Here is a 22219-nt window from a genome sequence, read left to right as displayed (position 1 = left end):
GGGGGGGTAGATAGAGGTTACATCCACAGAGAAGAAGGAGGAGGGGTCAGGGGATTGGGGGTTCCTTGGTGGGTGGGGGATGGGGTAAGGGGACAACATATGAAATGTAAATAAAACATCCAATAAAAAAAATTTAAAAAAAAGATTAAAGCTATGCATTAGCACAGGATTTGAAAGCTGATTACATAGGAAATTCAAGACAAGTAAGGTTATATTATTTTCTTAAAGGCAGGTTAAACAAATTGGCTCAGTACACAGTAGAATATCAGGCCAAGTTTGTGTGATCTCCGTGTATATTATGAACTGGACTGTGAGGCAACAGTTCTAGTCTCTTAGAATGGAAGAGAGATTGTCATAAAAATGTACTACCACATCCTTGAATGGTTTGTTTGCTATAATTGGGTCTCTCTCTAGCAGAGCCCATCTGCTTGACTTGCTAATTCCAGGTAGAAAAGGTGAAGCATAGGCTGGGTTGTAGTCTAGTTAATCACTGCCCACAGAATATCTCAGTTATCTAGTTTTTTGTTCTTTGCTTGTTACTGAAAATCTGGTCTTAACATATATCCGATTTGCCATGAATGGGTATTTATATGTTGTGTATTGATCTGATGATTTCTTAAGTGTTTGTCAGGTCAGTCAGCCCAACAGTCAGACTCAGTTAATTGACTATGGAGTTATCTTACTTTAAAAAACATCATTATTCCCCCCTTTTCCCAAAGAGAGGTATGTATACATTCTTACGTAGCTTATTAATAAACATAAATAAGCCTCTTAGGACAGGCTGGACCATTTCCCAGATGCTGCCAGATTATGTGTCCCATTTCTTTTCCTGAGCTGTACATATTTTTTTGAAGCTTCTGATAGATAGCAGAAATAAAAATACAAAAATGCTTATCAAGATGCATTTAGAAGCAAAGATGGTATTTATGCCACATCAGGACTAAAATGAACCACAGTCTTACATTTAGTAGGTTTTTTTAAAAGTTAAATTAAAAACATTTCTAGCATTTCTTCCCTCGAAAATATTCCTTGTTCTTTGTTTGGACATAGGCTGAAAAGTATGTTTCCACAGCTGCAGGTAAAAATAGCAACAACAACAACAACAACTCATTGTCAGTTTTGAGCCCCACAAATGATTGTTTTTTTTCCATGGGATTGAGCGTTTACCTATTAGAAAATGTTCTAGCACTGAGCTAAACCCCCAGAGTCATAGTTTTAAAGCTGCTGTCTGGACCTGGAAGCCTGGAGTCATCCTGGTTAATACACAGTGAGAGTCAGGTGGCCTCCTGTAGTCACTGACTTAGCTAAAGGGGCGTCAGTATTGGTTGTTGCTTTAGAAATGTTAGCAAGGAGTTTCTTATAACTCAAAATGTTTTTCTTAATTACTTTATAGTTCACACAATTGAACATCTTTTGGTTGGGGGACAGTTGAAATTTATTCTCTTTTTGGAGAGTAATAACATTTGACATTTGTTTAGATGAAGCAACTGAAGTTTGGAGATAAACTTTTTTTGTGTTTGTATATTATAGATGATGTCAGTGTCATTAACTGGAAACAAGACTCTATGGTATGGACTGGCTAAGTGGTAGAGAGCACTTGTCTAGCATGTGGGAGCCCAGGGTTCAGTTTCCAGCACCACAAAAATGAGCAAACAAAGAGCCATTGCCACTACAACAAAACACCTGCCTTCTAGTGTCTGGAAACGAAGGCCCCTTGCACATTTCTTTTGCCTGGATTGAAAGATTCACTGCTGGAAAGCCCTGGAAAACAGAGGGCAAAATAAATTCTGTAATAGTTTTCAGGATTTACAGTAAACAAGAATATCTTGGGAAGGTTTATGATAGCTGGTGTGTAGGTGATCATAAGTCTCAGTGATTTTTAAATAACTATTTTGAGTTATTGTTTGAGTTTTAGTCTGTTTTCTGTTACCAATAACATTATAACACAGACTGAATTTATAAATAAGGCAACGATATTTGAGCTCAGGGTCTGGAGGTTAAAGGTCAGTGAGCCACATCTATGGATGTCCTGTCTCTTTTTCTCTTCCAGAGTGTGTGTGTATATGTGTGTGTGTGTGTGTGTGTGTGTGTGTGTGTGAGAGAGAGAGAGAGAGAGAAACACTCCCATACTCCACACAGACACACACAGACACACAGACACACACACACACACACACACACACACACAGACAACAGAGAAATAGATGGGAGAGATACCACGAGACAGAGAGACAGAGATATACACAGATAGACAAGCAGGCAGAGAGAGGACTTTTGGGGTTGTCTGCCTCTTATAAAGCTACCAGGATTCAGTGATGGGGCTCCATGGTAACAACTTAACTTCATCCCGATCATCTCCCAGAGGTGTTCCTGGTAAACACCACAGTGGGATTAACTTTCCACCTTCTTTTTACCTCTCCCGAGGGTTAAATCCCAGTACATGCAGCCTTGAGGGAAGCATCAAACTGTAGCTAAACGTAACACTCCCATACTAAAGAGTTCACCCAATAGAACTCTTAGTTCTATTAGTTGTTTTTAATCCACTCACAGAGTTGTGCTGCCATCACAACCAATTTCAGAATACTTCCATCACCACAGAAAGAAACCTAATACTTCTCAGGGATCCTCCATTTCTCTTCAAATTCATTAGCCCTAGACAACCCAAATCTCTCCTGTATCTCTAGATGGACTCTTGCTAGACACGTCATGTGAACAGAATTATACAATATGTGGTCTTTTGTGCCTTAATTTCTTTGATGTACAATGTGATTTCAATACAGATTGTGTCAAATGTATAGATCAAACTGGAGGATCTTGCTTTGTTAACACATTAATTCTTCTACCTTTGAACCCGAGTCTTTGAGGAGCTTATTTATGATGTAGGCTTTTTAGTTTGAAGACGTAAGTTTGCTTTTAAAAAAAGATTCCTTCCCAAGTGTCTTATTGTTTTCTTCATGTTTCTGTAAATGGAATTGATTTTTAATTTAATTTTTGGTCTGATTTTTTTTCTGATCTATAGACATTTAGCTGACTTTCTAACACTGAATCTGTGTATGTTAACATTGTGTAGGTCTGACAGCATGTGAACAAAGCCACTTAAGGAAAGAAGAGTTCATTTTGGCTCATGGTTTCATTGAGTTCCTTCCATTGTCCTTTGGCTCTGTTTCTGAGCTCGTGGTAAGAGAATAAGTATATCATGGTAGGAGGAGTGTTTTGTAGAAGCTGCTCGTCTTGGAAACCAGGAATCGGAGAAAAAGACCCAGGGATAAGCTCTAATCTTTAAACTCACAGTCCAGTGACAACTTTGGGAGATGGTGGAAATGCTAGATGATGGAGCCGAGGTAGGCAAAGTAGGTTCTAAAATAGGAGCTCACAGAGGACATCTGCTCCTTGTCTGTAGTACTTGGTAACATAATCACACTCAATTCTGAATCACACTCAATTCTGACACTTGCTTAAACCTTCGTTTGGGTCTTCTCTTTATGAAGTGGTATCATCTGCAAATGGAAATCATTTCACTTATCTAATCTGATTATTTTTGTTTTTAGTTATGTGTGTATGTGTGGGTGTGTACATAGAATGCAGGTACCTGAGGAGTTGTATTCCCTAGAGTTGGAGTACAGGCTGGTGTGCGCCACCCCTCACTGAGAACTGAACTTGTGTCTTCTGGAAGAACAGTATACACTCTAAGTACAATCTCTCTAGCCATCTGTCCCAAATGTCTTTTATTTTACTATGCCAGTCCAATGTATATAGCCCCTGGTAGAACAACAGTACAGTGCACATCCTCATTTTCTTCCAGACCTTTGGGAGAAGACATTTAGTTGTCATTTTTTTAACTCTTTTTTTTATTATTATTGGATATTTTATTTACATTTTAGATGTTCTCCCCTTATCCTATTTCCCCCCTCCCACCCAGGAACCTCCTATCCCATCCCTCCTCCTCTGCTTCTATGAGGATGTGCCCCCATCTACCCCCAACTCCCACCTTCCCACCCTCGAATTCCCCCACACATGGCTTCCAGCCTTCATGGGACCTGCTGGAGAGATGGCTCAGCAGTTCAGATTCCTCAATCTATTCCTCCTCCCCACTGTCTCCAAGACGGTGCTCCCCTCCCACTAGGCCTCCCCACTCCCTGGGGCCTCAAGTCTCTCGAGGATTAGGCATGTCTTCTCCCACTGAAGCCAAACCAGACAGTCCTCTGGTGTATTTGTGTTGGGGACCTAGGACCAGCCTGTGTGTGCTGCCTGGTTGGAAGCTCAGTCTCTGGGAGCTCCCAGGGATCCGGGCTAGCTCTTCTAGCCCCACCATGTTTACTTTTGAATACATTTGCACTTTTGGATTGTTTTGTAATGTCAACATATGTTGGAGACACCCCGTGTAAGCTGGAGATGCCTGGACCCCGATGACAAGGAAGAAAAACCTGCCAGGGGTACTGTGTTTCAGAGTGCGAGGCAGTGGCCTCATGTGGGTCCCAGTATGAGTACTGAGAGGCCCCAAGGCCTGCTTCTTTGGTGCAAGCACCTCGTGATATCATTTCTGCAATTATTCTTAGTACTTATCATTCTTTTTATCTATTTACTGTTTCTTCTCTTTCTTCCTTCATTGATTAAACCGATACTTGATGACCTGACAAGACCTAGTAGGAGCCCGCTACTAGGTATCTAGAAACTAGATTTTACCAATAATATTAAAGTGAAGGCTTTTCATGAATTCAAAAGAAATAAATGTATGTTATAATCATTCACTTGAGGTGGAAATGAAAGTAACTGAGAGCCATGGGCAGAGATGAGTAAATCTGCAGCTGTTCCCCCAGTCTGTATAGTAAAAACAGGACATTTTTATTATAAAACTGAGGATGGAATAACATACAGATATTTCCCAGAAAGTTAGCAATGGCTTCCTTGGGTTCAGGGATGATGGTGGCAGCCCCCTAGGAGTTCTCTATACAGGTCAAGTGAGGATGTTTTTGTAGACAGATGGATGGGGTCCTGGATGTTTGACCCAGATTGGAAATCCAAAGACTGCAGGGGCAGCAGTATGACCTCATGCTTGTCCTTTTATGAAACCATGATGTTTCGCACATGTGAGATACTGACTTTGTAATCACAATATTGCTGCCCTCCGACCTCACCAGAGACTGATGGTTGGGAGATATAAAAAAATTGTGCTTTCTCTAAAACTTTTATGTTTGAGATTGTATAGTTCCCTTTTTTTGTGTGTGTTCTAAGTCTGTACTACTCTGTGTCATAAGAAAATGTTGGCACAGGAAAATAGAGAAGCATTTACCCATCCCCCTATGAACTTTGTAATTCCAACTTCCTTGTATGATTTCAATAAAAGACTGGGGCTGAGTTAAGTCTAAGTGAGCACCCTGACTCCCAAGTTCAAGGACTCCCATGTCAAACAAAACAAAACAAACCTAGCCTGTCAGTATTGTATCTCAATTGTGTGTCTTCTTATTGGCCTACCTAATCCTTGATGAGCCCCAACTCTTGTCGAGGCTGGACCCTGGCAAACATAATCAGTTAATTTCCCAAATTCTGTTATCTAACTTTGAAATGCAATTTGTATTTTGTAACTCATTGCCAACAACAAAAACATACACTTGGAATATGTGTTGATGTCATGTTAATCTGATTAAAAAATAATTGCAGGATTTAAATAAATGTATGAATTGATATTAGTAATTTGATGTCCTTTATTTTATGTTGTATTTCCTCTGGAAACAATTTTGATGAATTATATGCCTGCTCAACTTTGTTCACAATGAAGAAAATCACTTCCAAATTTGAGATATAAAGCAGTATTCCAAGTTAAACAAACAAAAAAATTCAGTGGACCATACTTTTGATTTGAGGATGAACTTCCTTCTAACTGACTTATGTCTATGTTCACAGATATGTGCTGACTAGCAGGCTCACGTGCACAGTGTGGAGGACAAGCTGTATCATACAAAATGGGATTTGGGAGTGACCTAAAGAACTCACAGGAAGCTGTGTTAAAGTTGCAAGACTGGGAACTACGGTTACTGGAGACAGTGAAGAAATTTATGGCTCTGAGAATAAAAAGCGATAAAGAATATGCATATACTCTGCAGAATCTTTGTAACCAAGTTGATAAAGAAAGCGCCGTGCAAGTGAATTATGTCAGCAATGTGTCCAAGGTAAGACGGATTCCAGTTGTCTTGTATAGCATCATATTTGTCCTTAGAACAAATAGATCATATTATTGAATGAGCATACCAATGGCAACTTGCTATGTTTTACATTTTCTTAATACTGTCTCATCTGCATCCTCTAAAGGATCTTTCTGTGTGTGGTGTATGCACGTATGCACAGATAGGTACGTCTGCAGATGCATGCACCTGAGCACTGCATGTGGAGGCTGGAGGAGAATGGTGGAGTTTTGTATAGCTTTCCAGCTTAGTCCCTGAGTTAGGGAACTTGTTTAGGTTTGGGCTTAGCCTAACCACTAGGCTCTCTGGGCAGCAAGCTCCTGGGATCCACCTGATTCTGCCTCCAAGTACTGGGATTACAGCCACATGCAGTCAAGTCTGCCTAGTTTATGTGGGTGGTAGGGATTTAGACTCAGATTACAGCTGACACTTTTACCCACTGGAACATCATCCAAGGCCTGTGTCCTGTAAAATTTTATGTGCTTACTTTAGTATCCTTTCTGTTCAGAATATATTTTAATGTGGTTATTTAATATTATTATAGTTAAATTTATTATTTGACCATTTATTTGTTTTTTTCTTTGTTTTATCTTCCTTTAATTATTATCATTTACTTACCACCTTTAATTGAGATTTTCTTAAAATTAATTAATTAAAAATTTGAAGCAAGGTCTACATAACCTTGGCTGTCCTGAAACTCATTCTCTTTGAAGTCTGCAGTAGACAGAACTTGGGAGGGCTAAAGTCATTTTTAATCTCTATAATTTTCCCAACCCTGGGGTGAAGCATATAATCATGAGGTGAAAGAAAGAGGTAGTTTTGTCAAGAACAAAATGATAAAGGAATGGTACATAACCCAGGGACCCTCAGCTAGGGTGCTAAGAACATAGTAGAGAAAGGCCAGTTTCTTAAGTTGAAGTGACAGGAAAACCACATAGCCACGTACTGAAGAATGAAAAGCAAATATTACTCGTCAGTTAAGGCTCACAATGAACTAAAGACAAATGTGGTTTCTCACCTAGCTTTGATTTCTCTGATGGTTGTGTTGTACAGGTCCCATGTTAAAGGAGTACCTTGTTAACACATCTTGTTAGTCACTCCTTTCTGTGTCTTCTGTGTTTCTATTCAGTATGCTCTTTCTCTTTTCCTCGATGTAGAGGATGTAGTCATAGCAGCTGTTCTATCATGTGTTCTACTTTGTTTCATTCCTGTCCTCCCCTCCATGGTGCTGGGGATCAGACCTAGGGTTTTGTGTAGGCAAGCATGCTGCCACTGAGCTGACCCCCTTCACCCCAGCCTTTTCTGGGTTAGCTCTTCTTGTCCTTGGTTTGCTTTCAGCATCATGGACTTTTCTTTTGAGCTTGTTGGATGTGTTTGTATTTCTTTATATATTCTGAGCTTTGCTTTGGGATGTGGCTCAACCCCTTGCAGACAGTTTGATCCTCTTGCCTTTGCTTTTACATTTGTTAGGTCCGACTACAGAGTAATTGAATTTCTGATCATGTTATCTTCTCTACCTTAGCAACATCTTTCCTGACATTCAGAAGGGTCCAGTTATTATAAAGATGTGACTTCTGACTTTGGGGCACTGCCATGCATTGTGAGCTCTTGGAGAGTCTCTTGCAGTCTGTTTTGGTGTGGTTGCTTTCTGGGTTTTACTAGTTTCCTCACACATGCAAGCTGTCCAGTACTCACCTTTATAATTGAAGGGGAGTCTGTAGGTTTCCAGAATTTTCTCTGTGTGTTTTTCTCTCTTTCATAATGCTTTGTCCCTGTTCTTTCCTAGGGGACCATGAATTCTGCTGGTCCACTGAGTATTTTGGCCCCTTTGTGTTCTGAAGTCACTCTTCTCAACAGGACATTACTCAGGTTTTGCTTAATTGTGATCTAGACATTTTTTTTTTTTAACCTAGTCAGCCTTGGTAGTGTTAAGACTTAGATCATGATTTATTATCTATAAGGGATCATTGTTTCATTTACTGATAACTAGTGTCTTTAGGGTGGTATTATTTTATATATTTTTATCTAGGTATTTTAGGTAACTGGAAAAATTAATACTTCTCCATAGTCACAGGGAATGTAACAGTTTATGAGTTAGTTAAGAATATATTATGTCTCTTTATTCCAAAATATTTGTGCGTGTGTTTTCTAAGATTATATCTTCTATATGATGAATCAAGTTATAATAGTTTGGTTATCTTACATATTTTTATTATTTTTTTTAGTTACATTACATACTATTGTTAAAGATGAATTTCTTGGGCTGTGGGATGGCTCAGTGGCTAAAAGTACTTGCAGTGTAGGCCTAACGGCCTATATTGTTAGATCAGTCCCAAGATCCCATGTAAAGAGCTGAGTGTGGTGGTGTGCATCTATAGTCTGCAGTGAGGTGGGAGGCAGAGGTGTGGAATTGCCTGGATGCAGACAGCCTGGAGTGCAAGGCAGAAGCAAGGAAACACTGCCTCAGTGAGGTGGGGAGGAGGGGGCCAGCTCCTTAGGGTCATCCTCTGATCCCCACATACTCACTTCAATAATCAAACATGACACCTTGCCCTGACTAGATAGCCAGCTTACCCAGCAGTCCTGATTCTACCCCATCAGTGTTGACATCACAGGCCAGAATCCACAGCTCCTGGCTTTTATGTGGACTCTGGGAATCTGAATTACAGCTGTCTCCAGGCCTGTGTGGTAAGAGCTATCTCCTAACCTTCACATCTTGTTTGCTGTTCCAATAATTCAGTCATTTCATTTAGCTTTCATCTTTTCAATGAACTTTCATTTCACACTTAAACATGAGATACAGTGTTCCATTATTTAATTATTTTCAGCTTTACCTAAAGTTGTTTTTGAAGTGTGTATATACTGTCTATTCCCAAGAGCACAGTTTTGTATGGCTCGCGTTTTCATTTGTTTTGCTTTTGATGGACTGTAGATGGCTGGAGGTGGCGGCCTAAGCAGCCATCTCTGCTTGCAGCTGTTGGTTCTGCTTTAGCACTGCTATATGTTGTAGTACAACTAGAACCCCCAGGGTTGTCTGGAGCGCTCCTGTCTCCCACCCTGAACTAGACTTTTCCTTGAGAGGCCAATTTTCTTTGGAAGAGATATTTTAGCATAAAACCAGTTTAGAACCTCTACAGAGTTTTGTAGTTATAAATAATGTCATAAAAGTGCTATTATACAGAGACATTTTTGTGTATTCATGAGTGTATATATGGTAAATTCATAGACATGGGCTTTCTAGGTCAAAATATGAGTGTATGTGTAGTTTCATTATATATTGCCAGTATAAATATAAATTTCCCTATAGATCTTGTGCCATTTTGCATATTTACCAGATCTGTATGAGCCTGTCAGTTTCTAACACTCACACTTTTAAGTTTTTGTGATGTAATGAATACTATATAGTATCTATTATTGTCTTATTTATTTCTCTAAAAGCGAGCATAATGAACTACCTTTTCCATGTATATTAGAGCTATTTTTGAAAAATATTTATTTTTTTTATGTGTATATGTGTGTGTATATGTTTCCTCTGTGTGTGTGTGTGTGTGTGTGTGTGTGTGTGTGTGTGTGTATACACGTGTATGCAGGTACCCACAGTGTTCAGAAGTAGGTTGGGTCCTTTGGGACTGGAGTTACAGTTGTTTGTGAGCCACTTGCAGTGGGTACTGGCAGCCAAAATGTGGTCTTCTGTTAGAGTAGCAAGAACCCTTACCCACTGAGCACTTTCTTTAGCTACTGTGGCCATTTTATTTACTTCTTTTGTTTTACTCTGTACAGTAGATCATTTTTACTTTGTGTTTTATTGTTCATTAAAATTATAACTGTCCAAGTATATTCATCACTGTTTCTCCACATTATAGTGATACAAGAAATCCTCAATAACAATTTATTTGAAAGGAGATATTGATTAACCCTTTAAACACAAAATATATTGAAATATTAGCAGTATTCATATACTACATTGAAAAATGTTTTTGATGATCTGGAGTTAATATTTAATAGCCATATACTATGTTGTATGTGAAATTATGTATAATTATATATATTATGTTTTATATAATACTATATAATTTATATAATTCTCAGGATGTAGAGTTAGTTCTTATTTAATATTTTATTTAAAATGTGAATTTGTTATAACCCAAGTGATATATAAGGAACGAGTGAGCCTTATGTGTGTTTCTTCATATGGCAGTGGAGGAAGCACTTGGTGAGTACATGAATGGTACCCTGTTCAACTCAGTTGCTTAGGAATACATTTGAGATGAGCACTGCAGTCCTTTGCTGGCTGCCATTGCTTAGTCCTTCATTGTGAGCCAACCTCACCTGCATGTGCTGCTGTAGCTTGGTCTCCTGCTTTAGATAGCCTCTTCTCCTACTTCTAGGAACCCACAGGGTACAACCCTCTTGCCTTAATAGGCATGTTTCTAGTCATTCCGAGATAAAATGCCATGTGTATTTCTTAATCAATATATGTGAAGTTGGATAAAGTTGCTGTAAATCCTCAATGTATCCCTGATTAATGTTTTGAATGCTCTGCACCTAACACATCTATAAACCCTGTGACCTTTAGCATATAATTGGTACAATGAAGAGACTGTTAGTGAGACAAATACTTTGTTACACCAGAACGTGTGCAGTGGAATTACTTAGGGAGTTTTAAAGTACTGACCCTATGCTCTGTGTGAGAAGCATGCTCCATCAGGGTTTCTGGTCATAGAATGCCCAAACTGATATTTCTAAAAGACTCAATTATTTCAGATTGCAGCAAGGTTAGAGATGGGTTGGAGCAACCAAGATTTGAAGAAAATGTAGAGAAGTTTTGATGAGTGGGGCACATCTAAAGATTTCTTTGTCCTTGGAGTTGACTCTTTGAAAACTCTGTTTTATGGAGATTCAATGAGTTGTTTTCTGGATTTCTGTATCCCCTAAGGACTTAGAGACTCCAGCATTTCCCTTATCTAATAGGCAAACTCAAATAAAAATAGTTGCTTCAGAGGATCATTTATTTTGAGTTACTGAGTAGTGCAGAACCTGTGCATTCTTCATGGAATTTTAATGTTGAGTTTGTGAAAAAATTCAGCCAAGATGAAAGCAATCAAGTACTTGGAGGATATAATCAAAGCTATTTTTGACAACTATTATTTAGGTATTCTAAAGCTTGAATCATCTTGTTGAGTATTTTCAGTGCCTGGCTGTAATTATAGGGCCAACGGTAGTTTGTTCCTTTACTCAGTATCCCAGAATACACACTTTTTGGTATAATAAACCTAGAACACTTAAATTACTACCTGTTCTGAGAAACTGATTCATCTTACCACATATCTGCTAGTTGAAAGGTAAGACAAGAAAGGACCTGTGCTTCTCTAAAAGGTGTATGTTTTCTTTTAAAAATGTCATGTGCATGATGCTTTAGCCGCAATTCTGTCTGTGCACCATGTGTGTGTATTGCTCATAGAGCCCCACAGAGGGCAGAGACCCCCTGGAACCGGCATTATAGACAGTTGAGGGCTATAATGTGGGTGCTGGGACGCAAACACCGTCCTCTGGAAGAGCAGCCAGTGCTCCTGACTGCTGAGCTGTTTCCAATTCTAGAAGGTGTACATTTTCTCCCTCTCTCTAGTTTTTTGTTTTTAATAAGCTGAGCATGCAATTTACTTTTTTAAATATTATATAGTCAATCATTTCAGCGTAATCTAATACCATTGACCTCTATTGGTTTCCAAAGAAAAAATTGTCACTTTATTATTTATGTTGATTATTTTATGTATCCTGGGCTATATTAATACATGCAACTAACCTCCTATGGGTAGCTGGGGAACAGGAAAGTTTTCTAAATTGAATCATGTTTTTAAGCTGTGAATTGCAAGTGATATATTTACTTTTAGGTAAATTTTATTTTTGACTACAAAACAAAAGCATAAAAACTATGCAAAATATTTAAATATCACAGATTCAATATAAAAGTAGTATTATATCAGTATTTTAGCTATATTATTACAAACTCTGATTAATGTTTTAAAATTAAAAACAAAATCTCAGACTAGTATTTTGTTTTCCTGCGGCAAAGGAAAGTGTGTGCTATCAGTATCTATATCGCAACTTGGTCTTGTTCCTAATTATCCTGTGTTGGATTTGGATTGGATAAAGTGTTTTATTTCTTAATTCTTCTTTTAATGAGATTGTAAAGGTTACTATTACTTTTAGTTAGTTAAAAACAAAGTTACGGGGAGATGTCCCTTTTATTTTCATCTCTGTAGCTTTGTAATAAAGCATGTCATGTCAAGAGTGACACAAATCTGGACTTAGGATTTTTTCAGTTGGATGTTTCATGTTACAAAGTAGTGTTCTGAAGTAGTGGCCTGCAAGAAGTACAGGACGTTCTCCTTTGCTTTAGTCTCCAGTACAGTGATTAAGTACAGGATTACACATTAAAGGTTACAGTTTACTTTGTAACCAGTTTAGAAGGTTTGATTTATTTAGCTTAGTTATTTGTTTTTGTTTGTTTTTTGAGACAGGATCTCATGTAGCCTAGGCTGGCCTTGAATTTGCTGTATGGCTGAGAGTGACCTTGATCTTCTGATTTTCTGCCTCCACCTCCCAAATGCTGGGGTCATGGGCATGCTCTGTTGTGCAAAGCCAAGATAGACAGTTTTCATAAAGTAGTCAAGAAACAAGTTTTCCTACTCTTTTATCTGCCAAGCTTCAAGCTGTATCATGCCTAGCCCATTAAGAAATAAATTTATGTTTGCATGTAAGTCTTCTATTAGTCATGTGACATTGAATGGGTGACTTACAGTTTATAAATTTATTAGATGAAATATTTGTCTAATCATATTATAAAAAGGATGAATCAGAAAGGCTGTGAGTTAGCAGAAAGCAAATATTAAAGATAATGAACTCAGAGTCACTTCAATCCGAGCTGCTCAAACCTGATTCACTTGCAGCTCCTTTTAGTCTGAGAATTTTCATGTGACCTGGGTGTAAAGTTCCATAAAGTTCCAGGTACACAAATCAAGCATTTACAGATTCTAAATCATGAAAAAAATTATCTTAAAGCAATCCTTTGGCATATATAAAATTTTATATTAATTAAACATGAAAGCAAATTTAAATGCTAAGATGAATGTGCTTTTCTTGTTTTTGTTTTAAATATAAATTAAGTCTTGTTAGGACATAGAACAACCTTAACTTTTTCAGCATTTGCTAATTTATCAAATTATATTTGTCAATGCTGAGAGCACTACTTTAACAAATAGAACACATTGGCAGAAATATGTGTAGGATCATCTCAGAAATTGTTGTAAATTGTCTTGATCTTAAGCCATAATTCATTGAATAATCTTTTTATGAGACTCAAATCAGGTACAGACAAATTTCAAACCAAGCACTTTACTTATTCTAATATGAAAACAATTTGATAGACATATGCTGAGGAATGATAGGAACATTTTTTGTCTGCATAGTTAAACCATTGTTTCTAAAAGAGCCAAAAATTTGTATGTGAAGTAAAATTGCTACAACTGGTAGCAGACAATGGTCTTGAAGCTGAGCTTAGGCATTTCATTGTGTCTTGTGGGAATGCGTGGAGAGACGGTGTGTGCAGCACGGTGTGTGCATGCCATGGGTTTAGAACCAAGGGCTCTCCATGAACACTGCTGTCAGCAATACCTCAGTCGTTAATGGTTTGTTTTTTATTAATTTTTGGTTGGTACACATTTGGAAAGTTTTTGCTGGTGTGTATATGCATGCATGCATGCCTATGAGTTCATGAGCCCCAGTTTAAGGAACTGAGATTTAGACAGTAGAAGTTAGCCTTAAAGGAGTAAGGGAGAGCATATCACCAGCTTGTCTGCTCCGTTAAAGACCCCACAGTCTGAAGGTCTCCCAGGAGATCTGCTGCATGCAGGGCAACAGATCAGCAGCTTGTCTGCCCCTCTGAAGACCCTACAGTCTGAGGCCCCACAGGTGGTCTGCTAAGCCAGGGTCACAGGCCTACTAGGAGACCTGCAGCAACACAGGGACACAGGAGGCAAGCTCCATATAGAGACACTCAAACCAGCTAATACCAGAGATAACTAGATGGCAAGAGGCAAGCGCAAGAGCAACAGACCCCAGTATACTTGGCATCATCAGAACCCAGTTCTCCAACCACAGCAAGCCCTAGATACACTAATACACCTGAAAATCAGGAAGCTGAGCTAAAGTCTTACCTCATGAAGATAATTGAGACCTTTAAGGAAGATATAAATAACTCATTTTAAAGAATGCAGGAAAACACAGGTAAACAGGTAGAAGGTCTTAAAGAGGAAACAAATATATCCCTTAAAGAAATAAAGGAAAACACAATCTGACAGGTAAAGGAATTGAATAAAGTGGTCCATGACCTAAAAGTGGAAGTAGAAACAATAAAGAAAACACAAATGGAGGCAACACTTAAAATGGAAATCCTAGGAAAGAGGTCAGGAATTATAGATGTAAGCATCACCAACAGAATAAAAGAGATAGAAGAGAAAAATCGCAGGTGTAGAAGATACATAGACGATATTGACAGAACTTTCAAAGAAAATCCAAAACATAAAAATCTCCTAGCCCAAAACATCCAGGAAATCCAGGACACAATGAGAAGACCAAATCTAAGAATAATAGGAATAGAAAGAGAGCAGAGATTCCCAGCTCAAAGGACCTGAAAACGTCTTCAACAAAATCATAGATGAAAAGTTCCTCAACCTAAAGAAAGAGATGGCCATCAATGTACAAGATGCCAATAGAACACCAAATAGATTGGACCAGAAAAGAAAATCCTCTTGTCACATAATAATCAAAACACTAAATGCACAGAACAAAGAAAGAATATTAAAAGCTGTAAGGGAAAAAGGCCAAGTAACATATAAAGGTAGACCTATCAGAATTACACCGGACTCTCAACAGAGACATTAAAAGCCAGAAGATCTTGGATAGAGGTCATGCAGACTCTAAGAGAACACAAATGCCAGCCCAGGCTACTATTTCCAGCAAAACTCTCAATCAACATAGATGGAAAAAAACAAAATATTCCAGGACAAAACCAAATTTAAACAATATCAGTCTACCAATACAGCCCTACAGAGGATTCTAGAAGGAAAACTCCAACATGAGGAAGGTACCTATACCAAAGAGAAAACAAGATACTAATCATCTCACAACAAAGGCAAAAGGAGAGAATCACATGCACATAATGCCACTTATAACAAACATAACTGGAACTAACAATTATCTGTCTTTAATATCTGTCAATATCAATGGACTCAATTCCCCAGTAAAAAGACATAAGCTAACAAACTGGATATGCAAAGAGTATCAGCATTTTGTTGCATATAGGAAATATACCTCAATAGCAAAGACATACACTACCTCAGAGTAAAAGGCTAGAAAAAACGTCTTCCAAGGAAATTGTCCTAAGAAACAAGGTGTAGTTGACATCCTAATATCTAATAAAATAGACTTTCAACCGAAAGTTACCAAACAAGATGGGGAAAGGCACTTCATATTCATCAGAGGAAAAATCCACCAAGAAAAAGTCTCAATTATGAATATCTATGCCCTAAACACAAGGGCACCGACATTCATAAACAAAACTTTACCAAAGCTCAAAACACACATTAAACCCCAAACAATAATAGTGAGCATCTTCAACACCTCCCTCTAACTAATGGACAGGACATTGAACCAGAAACTAAACAGAGACACAGTGAAACTAATAGAGGTTATGAACCAAATGGACTTAACATATCTACAGAACATTTCAGCCTAAAACAAAAGAATATACCTTCTTCTTAGCACCTCATAATAACCTTCTCCAAAATTGAACATATAATGGGTCACAGAACAAGGCTCAACCAATACAAGAAGATTGAAATAATCTCATGCATCCTATCAGATCACCACAGCCTAAGTCTGGTCTTTAATGACAACAAAAACAACAGAAAACCCACATACCCATGGAAACTGAACAACTCTCTGCTTAGTGATAAGTTGATCAGGGAAGAAATAAAGAAATCAAAGACTATATAGAATTCAATGAAAATGAAGAAACATCATACCCAGACTTATGGAACACAGTGAAACCAGTGTTAAGAGGAAAATTCATAATGCTAAGTGCCTTCATAAAGAAATTGGAGAGATCCCACACAAGCAACATAAAAGCACACTTGAGTACTCTAGAACAGAAAAAAAACAAACACATCCAAGAGGAGCAGATGGCAGGAAATAGTCCAACTTAGGGCTATAATCAACCAAATAGATAAAAAGAATGTTACAAAGAAGCAACAAAACCAAAAATCTGTTTTTTTTTTTTTTTGAGAAATTCAACAAGATAAATGCCTAGCCAAACTAACTGAAGGGCCCAGAGAAAGGATCCAAATTAACCAAATCAGAAATGAAAAGAGAGACATAACAATAGAAACTGAGGAAATTAAAAAATCATCAAATCCTTTTACAAAAGCCTATATTCAACAAGACTGGAAAATCTAGATGAAAAGTTATACAATTTATTATTGCTATTTATACTTTAAGATACTATCCATGTTTTCGTTGTATGGATTTTGATGCTTTAAATACTTGTTGATCAACTAAAATCAACCAACTAAAAGGGATGTTAATTAATTACTTTATTACTTTATTTATTATTTTATTTATTTATTTATTTACTTATTTATTTTTGTTAGTTTTGTGACAAGGTCCCATGCTGTAGTCCATGCTGACCTGACTCACTATGTAGTTCAGGCTGGCCTCAAACATGTGACAGTTTGCATATTTTACTCTTCTGAGTGCCAAGATTGTAGACAGGAGCCATCATGCTCAGCTTGTTAAAGTTTAGATCTTAATGAAGGAGTGATTCATCATAGTTTCAGATCCCATGCAAACGTGGTGAGTTCATAAGGCACATATCATGGTCCATGCACATCACAGTATTCTGCCTAGGCTCTCACTGACATTTGAAGCATTTGTGCTTGAGCATGTTGGATACAAATCTTTTATAATTCATTGTACAGTTTTGCAAAATACCTGCTACTTATAATGTAAAAGTTCTTATAAAACTAAACATTTATAACTGTTAAGCATTTAAATCATAGTTAAGTGGGAACTTGTAATACAAATGCTAATTTATTGTTATTATTTTTTCTGAAGTCTTGGCTACTGATGATTCAGCAGACAGAACAGCTTAGTAGGATCATGAAGACACACGCAGAGGACTTGAACTCTGGGCCCTTGCATAGGCTCACCATGATGATCAAGGACAAGCAGCAGGTAAAGAAGAGCTATGTAGGCATTCATCAGCAGCTCGAGGCAGAGATGATCAAGGTAGGTCGGCCTGAAGTTAGTGCTTTTTTCAAATTTCTTTTTAAAACCTATGTTAATATTTTGTCCTGTTTGAGCTTAAAATTGTCATTTCTGATATAAGTGTTTGTTGTCTATCTTTAGTGATACTTTGTTGTGTACAGAACGTTACTGATAAGATGCTATTTCAGTCCCAACAAAGAGATGACATACTGAACATTAAGCTGTGCCTCAGAGATCTTGTAATAATGTGGAATACGTAAATTTTATTTACTGAAATAGTTTTTAGGGCTGGAGAGATGGCTCAGTGGTTAAGAGCACTGACTCCTGCTTTTCTAGAAGACCCAGATTTAATTCTTAGCACCCACATGGCAGCTTACAACCTCTCTAACTCAAGTTCTGGGGATCTGATTTCCTCTTCAGCCTCTGTGAGCACTACAAGCACATGGTGCACAGACATACACAGGAGCAAGACATTTACACACATAAACTTTAAAATAGAAAAAGAAATAGCTTTTAACTCTTGGAAAAAGTTACACACACACACACACACACGCACACGCACACTTCCTTGCATTAATAACTTAGTCAATAGTCCTGAGTGTCTTTACCTTCAGCGTTTGTCTCTTCTGGGTAATTTCTTAACACTTGTGTTACAGAGCTTCCAAACAAAAGAAAAGAGTAGCATGTCTGTCCTGTGGCTGCACCAAGGTCCCCGCTCTTTTGTTTTATGTATGCTCATATTCTCTCCCAGTATTGGGTCATTTAAGGGAAACTCCTGATACCATTTATCCAAAACCATTTTTACCACATATTGGTAATATAGAGATTATTTTTAAAAATAAGAACACTTTGATTAATCCACTTAAAAATGACAGAAATTAAATGTTACTAAACACATCAGAACACTTGCTGGTTAAGTGTTTTCTGTAGGTTTGCTGTAGCTGTGGTGTAATCTGACACATACGTTGCATTTGAGTAATTGCTTTTCAGTTCCTAGATTGTTCTTTCTGTTTATTTTTGAAAAATGCCATTTATTAACTGAAGAAATGAGATACTATGCTATATGTAATTGAATCCCTTAAATTTTGAGTTTTTCTTTTTTTCATTTTTCTGTTTGTTTGTTTGTTTGTTTGTTTGTTTGAGATAGGGTTTACTATGTAGCCTTGGCTGGCTTGGAACTCCCTCTGTAGATCAGGATGACCTGGAACTGCTAGAGCTCTGTTTTGCCCCAAGGGGTGGGAAGAAGTATGTGCCACCACACCTGGCTCTTTATTGGTATTTCTACAACGGAAAGTCTTTTATATAAACCTTTTATTTCTGAATGCAGTTTAACAAATTTTTGTCAAGTAGAATTTTTGGGCCACAGGTATAGTGGTGGATGCCATTTGTCCTAGCACTGTGGAGGTGGAGGCAGTGGTGTACAGCTGGGTCACATGGTAGTTATGTCTGTAGGGTTTTGAGAAACCTTCAGATCGGCTTCCATCCTGGCTGTCCCCATTTACATTTCTGCAGTGTACACTTTGATTTCCCGTCATTCATTTCTCAGAGTTTTTTTTGTTTGTATATAGGAAGGCTGTTGATACTTGCGTGTTAATTTTTCATGCGTCCACATTACCAGAAGTGTTTACCAGCTCTAGGCGTTTTCAGGTGGGGTCTCTGAGATCTCTCAGATATAGAATCATACTCTCTTGTGCAGGGTTTGATGCTGTCCCTTTCTTATCTTTTAGATGGTATATTAGAAGATTTTCAGATGACCAGGAGGTTTCACACCTTTATCTTGCATCACAATAGCGTTTTGACTATAGGTCAAGATGTTTTTTTGTTTATAATTAGTAACTCAGTTCTTGTAAGCTTGCACTGACCCCCCATGATGACTTTTGTCTGGCAAACAGTATGTGTCTCTGCAAATAGAATGCTTTCCCATCTGAGTCTTTAAAATATGAAGAAAATAGCTTCAGCAACAATAAAAATGTATTAGAGTTGCTAATGTAATTTAAAGTTTCTTTCCATTATTTATTCAGTTTTCTACTTATAGAAAATACCACCTGGACACATCGTATTAATTTATTGTTTTAAACAATTTAGAATATATTGTTTCTTATTTTTTCCTTTAAGAAATATTTCTGTTGTTTGATAAGCCAGTTATTATGCACTATTAAAATAAAAACTATTGGGTACTGAAAAAATGGCTCAGAAGTTAAGAGCACTGACTGCTCTTCCAGAGTTACCCAGATTCAGTTACCAGCACTCTCATGTTAGTTCGTGACTTCCAGTAACTCTAGGGCATCTGATGCCATCTTCTGGCCTGCGCAAACACTTTGCATGCATGCAGAACTTATGTACATGCCAGCACTCACGTATACACAGAAATGATCTTACCAAATGGACAAACCGAAACCCTTTTCTGTTTGTTCTTTAATATTTTACAGTGAGTGAAATTTATCATCATTATTTTCAAATTATTCACAGTGCAGATGTTGAGCATATTCTTCTCTTTCCCCTTCGTCTTTCTCATCTTCCTCCTCCAGTTGTTCTCGGCAATTATATTTCTACTTCTACTTTCTTCAATTTGAAATATGTTCACAAGTGATTTTACATGACGGTATAATGTGAGAAAACATGATACTTATCCTTCTGAGACTGGGTTAATTTACTTACTGTGGTTGTCTCTATTTGACATTATTGCCTTATGTAGCTAACATGACTTCTTCCTTCTTTCTGGCTGGAAAGAATTTCATTGTGTGTATTTACCATATTTCCTCACCCAGTCCTTCCTTCTCATACACTTACCGTGGTTCTGTTTAGCTGCTGTGAATAGTTTCACAACATTCATTGATGTGTGAAGTATGTTCTTGACATGTTGAATAGGAGTCCTGTAGGTAAATACCCAGGAGTGGTATATGTGGGTCATATGGTAGATTTATTTCTGTTATTTTGCAAAACCTCCATAATTTTTACAGAGGTTGGATTGGTTTACAGCTCCATTAGCAGTATACAAAGGTTCCTCTTGGTCCATATCTTCAGTGTCATTTGCTGTTATTTGTTTTCTTCATGGCTGCCCCTCTGACTGGGACAAGGGAGAAACTCATGTAATTCTTTAACAGAGGAGATATAGACTTTTATTAAGGAGAAGCAAAAAAGCATTGCCAGAGGGAGTGATGCTGTCGGTGATTGATGCCGTTGGTGATGGATATCCTCAGTGATTGAGTGATTGATGCCCATGGTGATTGATGCCCTCGGTGATTGATGTCCTCAATGAATGATTGAGTGATTGATGCCCTTGGTAATTGATTTTCTCGCTGGTTTGCTCTCCTATGCTGCCTACACATTTCCTTTTTCATGATACTGGTCATTTTTATTTCACCTTTGGTAACTGGCCATTTATTATTCCATCAGGCCATTTATTGATTAGGTCATTTGTTTTGTTTCTTACTGTTCTTTGTACATTGTAGACATATGTCAGATGTATAGATGCCAAAAATTAAATTAAAGTTAAATTTTAAGGCATAGATTTATACATTGAAAATCGATTTCTTAGCCTTTGGATTATAGATGATATTTTTCTTTTTTTCTAACATTAAAAAGTTTTGAGATTATAGTGTCATTACAGCATTTCTTCCTTGCCTTGCCTCTTTCTAACTCTCTCATATACTCCTCCCAGCTCTCTTTCAAATTCATGGTCTCTTCATTAATCATTATTGTATGCATATTTGTATGTACATATACATTCCAAATATAACCTGTTCAGCCCATATAATATTATTCAAATATGTATTTTTAGAGATGACCATTGCCAAATGGACCACCCCACTCCTGAAAATGCTTTTAGGCTTCTCCTTAATCAGTCTACATTTCCTGTGATAGAGAACTACAGTGTGTTTCTACATTAGTGTAGTTGGTCATGAAGAACACAGCATACATGTGAAGCTATGGCCTGCAGGGATCCCTTAGACACTGCTTATACCCACCCGTACATACTACAGATCCCTCCTGAACTTCAGGCTCAAGGTTCATTCTGGAAGATGCGGAGGAATATTACAAGAGCCACAGGATCAGTGTGTTTGCTATGAGATCGTGTCTCTTAGCATTGTGTTCTTCTTGATTTGTCTTTTGAAGGAAGTTTATGTGTTTTTACATCATATTGAATTTATCATTGATTTTAAAACTGATTTTTAGCTTATTGTCTGTAATTTTCTGGCAAAGAGTCGTCACTTCTAAGTCATAAATATACATAAACTAATGCTTTAGAATGTAAACTGTTGACCAGTTTAAATGTAAAGACTTAACATTTTTCTGCATATTGTGTCTTTGACAGGTCACAAAGACAGAATTGGAGAAATTAAAATCCAGCTATCGACAATTAATAAAAGAAATGAATTCTGCCAAAGAGAAATATAAAGAAGCCTTAGCCAAAGGTATGATAGCATCATAAAAAGTGTTCAGTATGATGGCTTCTATTCTGTCATCTAATAGACATCTTTGTAAGCAGGAAAATTATTCAGCCTAGAGCAGTTTATATTCTAAAATCTCAGACTATGTCAAAATAGGCTGGCTTTTGAAGTGCTACAAATTCTCTTCTTTATGTGTTAAGAGATGCTGAGTAGTTCACATTAGTGAGTTATGTAGTGTTTGTAAAGGATGCAGGGAATGTTATATGTTGTTCTTGCATTCACTTTACTTAGTTAGAGAGTCTTAAATTTACTGTTTCTTATTCA

At 37.5% G+C, this 22219-nt stretch overlaps 1 protein-coding gene across 4 annotated transcripts in view; it reads left to right on the top strand.

The window, feature by feature from the left end:
- The first annotated feature begins 5905 nt into the window (after positions 1-5905).
- Fer (FER tyrosine kinase) overlaps positions 5906-22219 on the top strand; it is a 263815-nt gene continuing 247501 nt past the window's right edge. For 3 of the 4 annotated variants that reach the window (XR_003709785.1, XM_028755700.1, XM_028755699.1), the window contains exons 1-3: positions 5906-6167; positions 17352-17525; positions 21820-21919. Coding sequence is in view for 3 of the 4 variants with exons in the window: in XM_028755700.1 (XP_028611533.1) it covers positions 5961-6167; positions 17352-17525; positions 21820-21919 (481 nt within the window). In the remaining variant the exon portion in view is untranslated. The remainder of the gene's footprint in view (positions 6168-17351; positions 17526-21819; positions 21920-22219) is intronic. The other variant, XM_028755701.1, reaches the window with a different exon arrangement.

The sequence above is a fragment of the Grammomys surdaster genome, unplaced genomic scaffold, assembly GCF_004785775.1.
Source record: "Grammomys surdaster isolate TR1022 unplaced genomic scaffold, NIH_TR_1.0 126076, whole genome shotgun sequence".
Taxonomy (NCBI): Eukaryota; Metazoa; Chordata; class Mammalia; order Rodentia; family Muridae; genus Grammomys; species Grammomys surdaster.
This window is presented reverse-complemented; position numbering and strand designations above follow the sequence as displayed.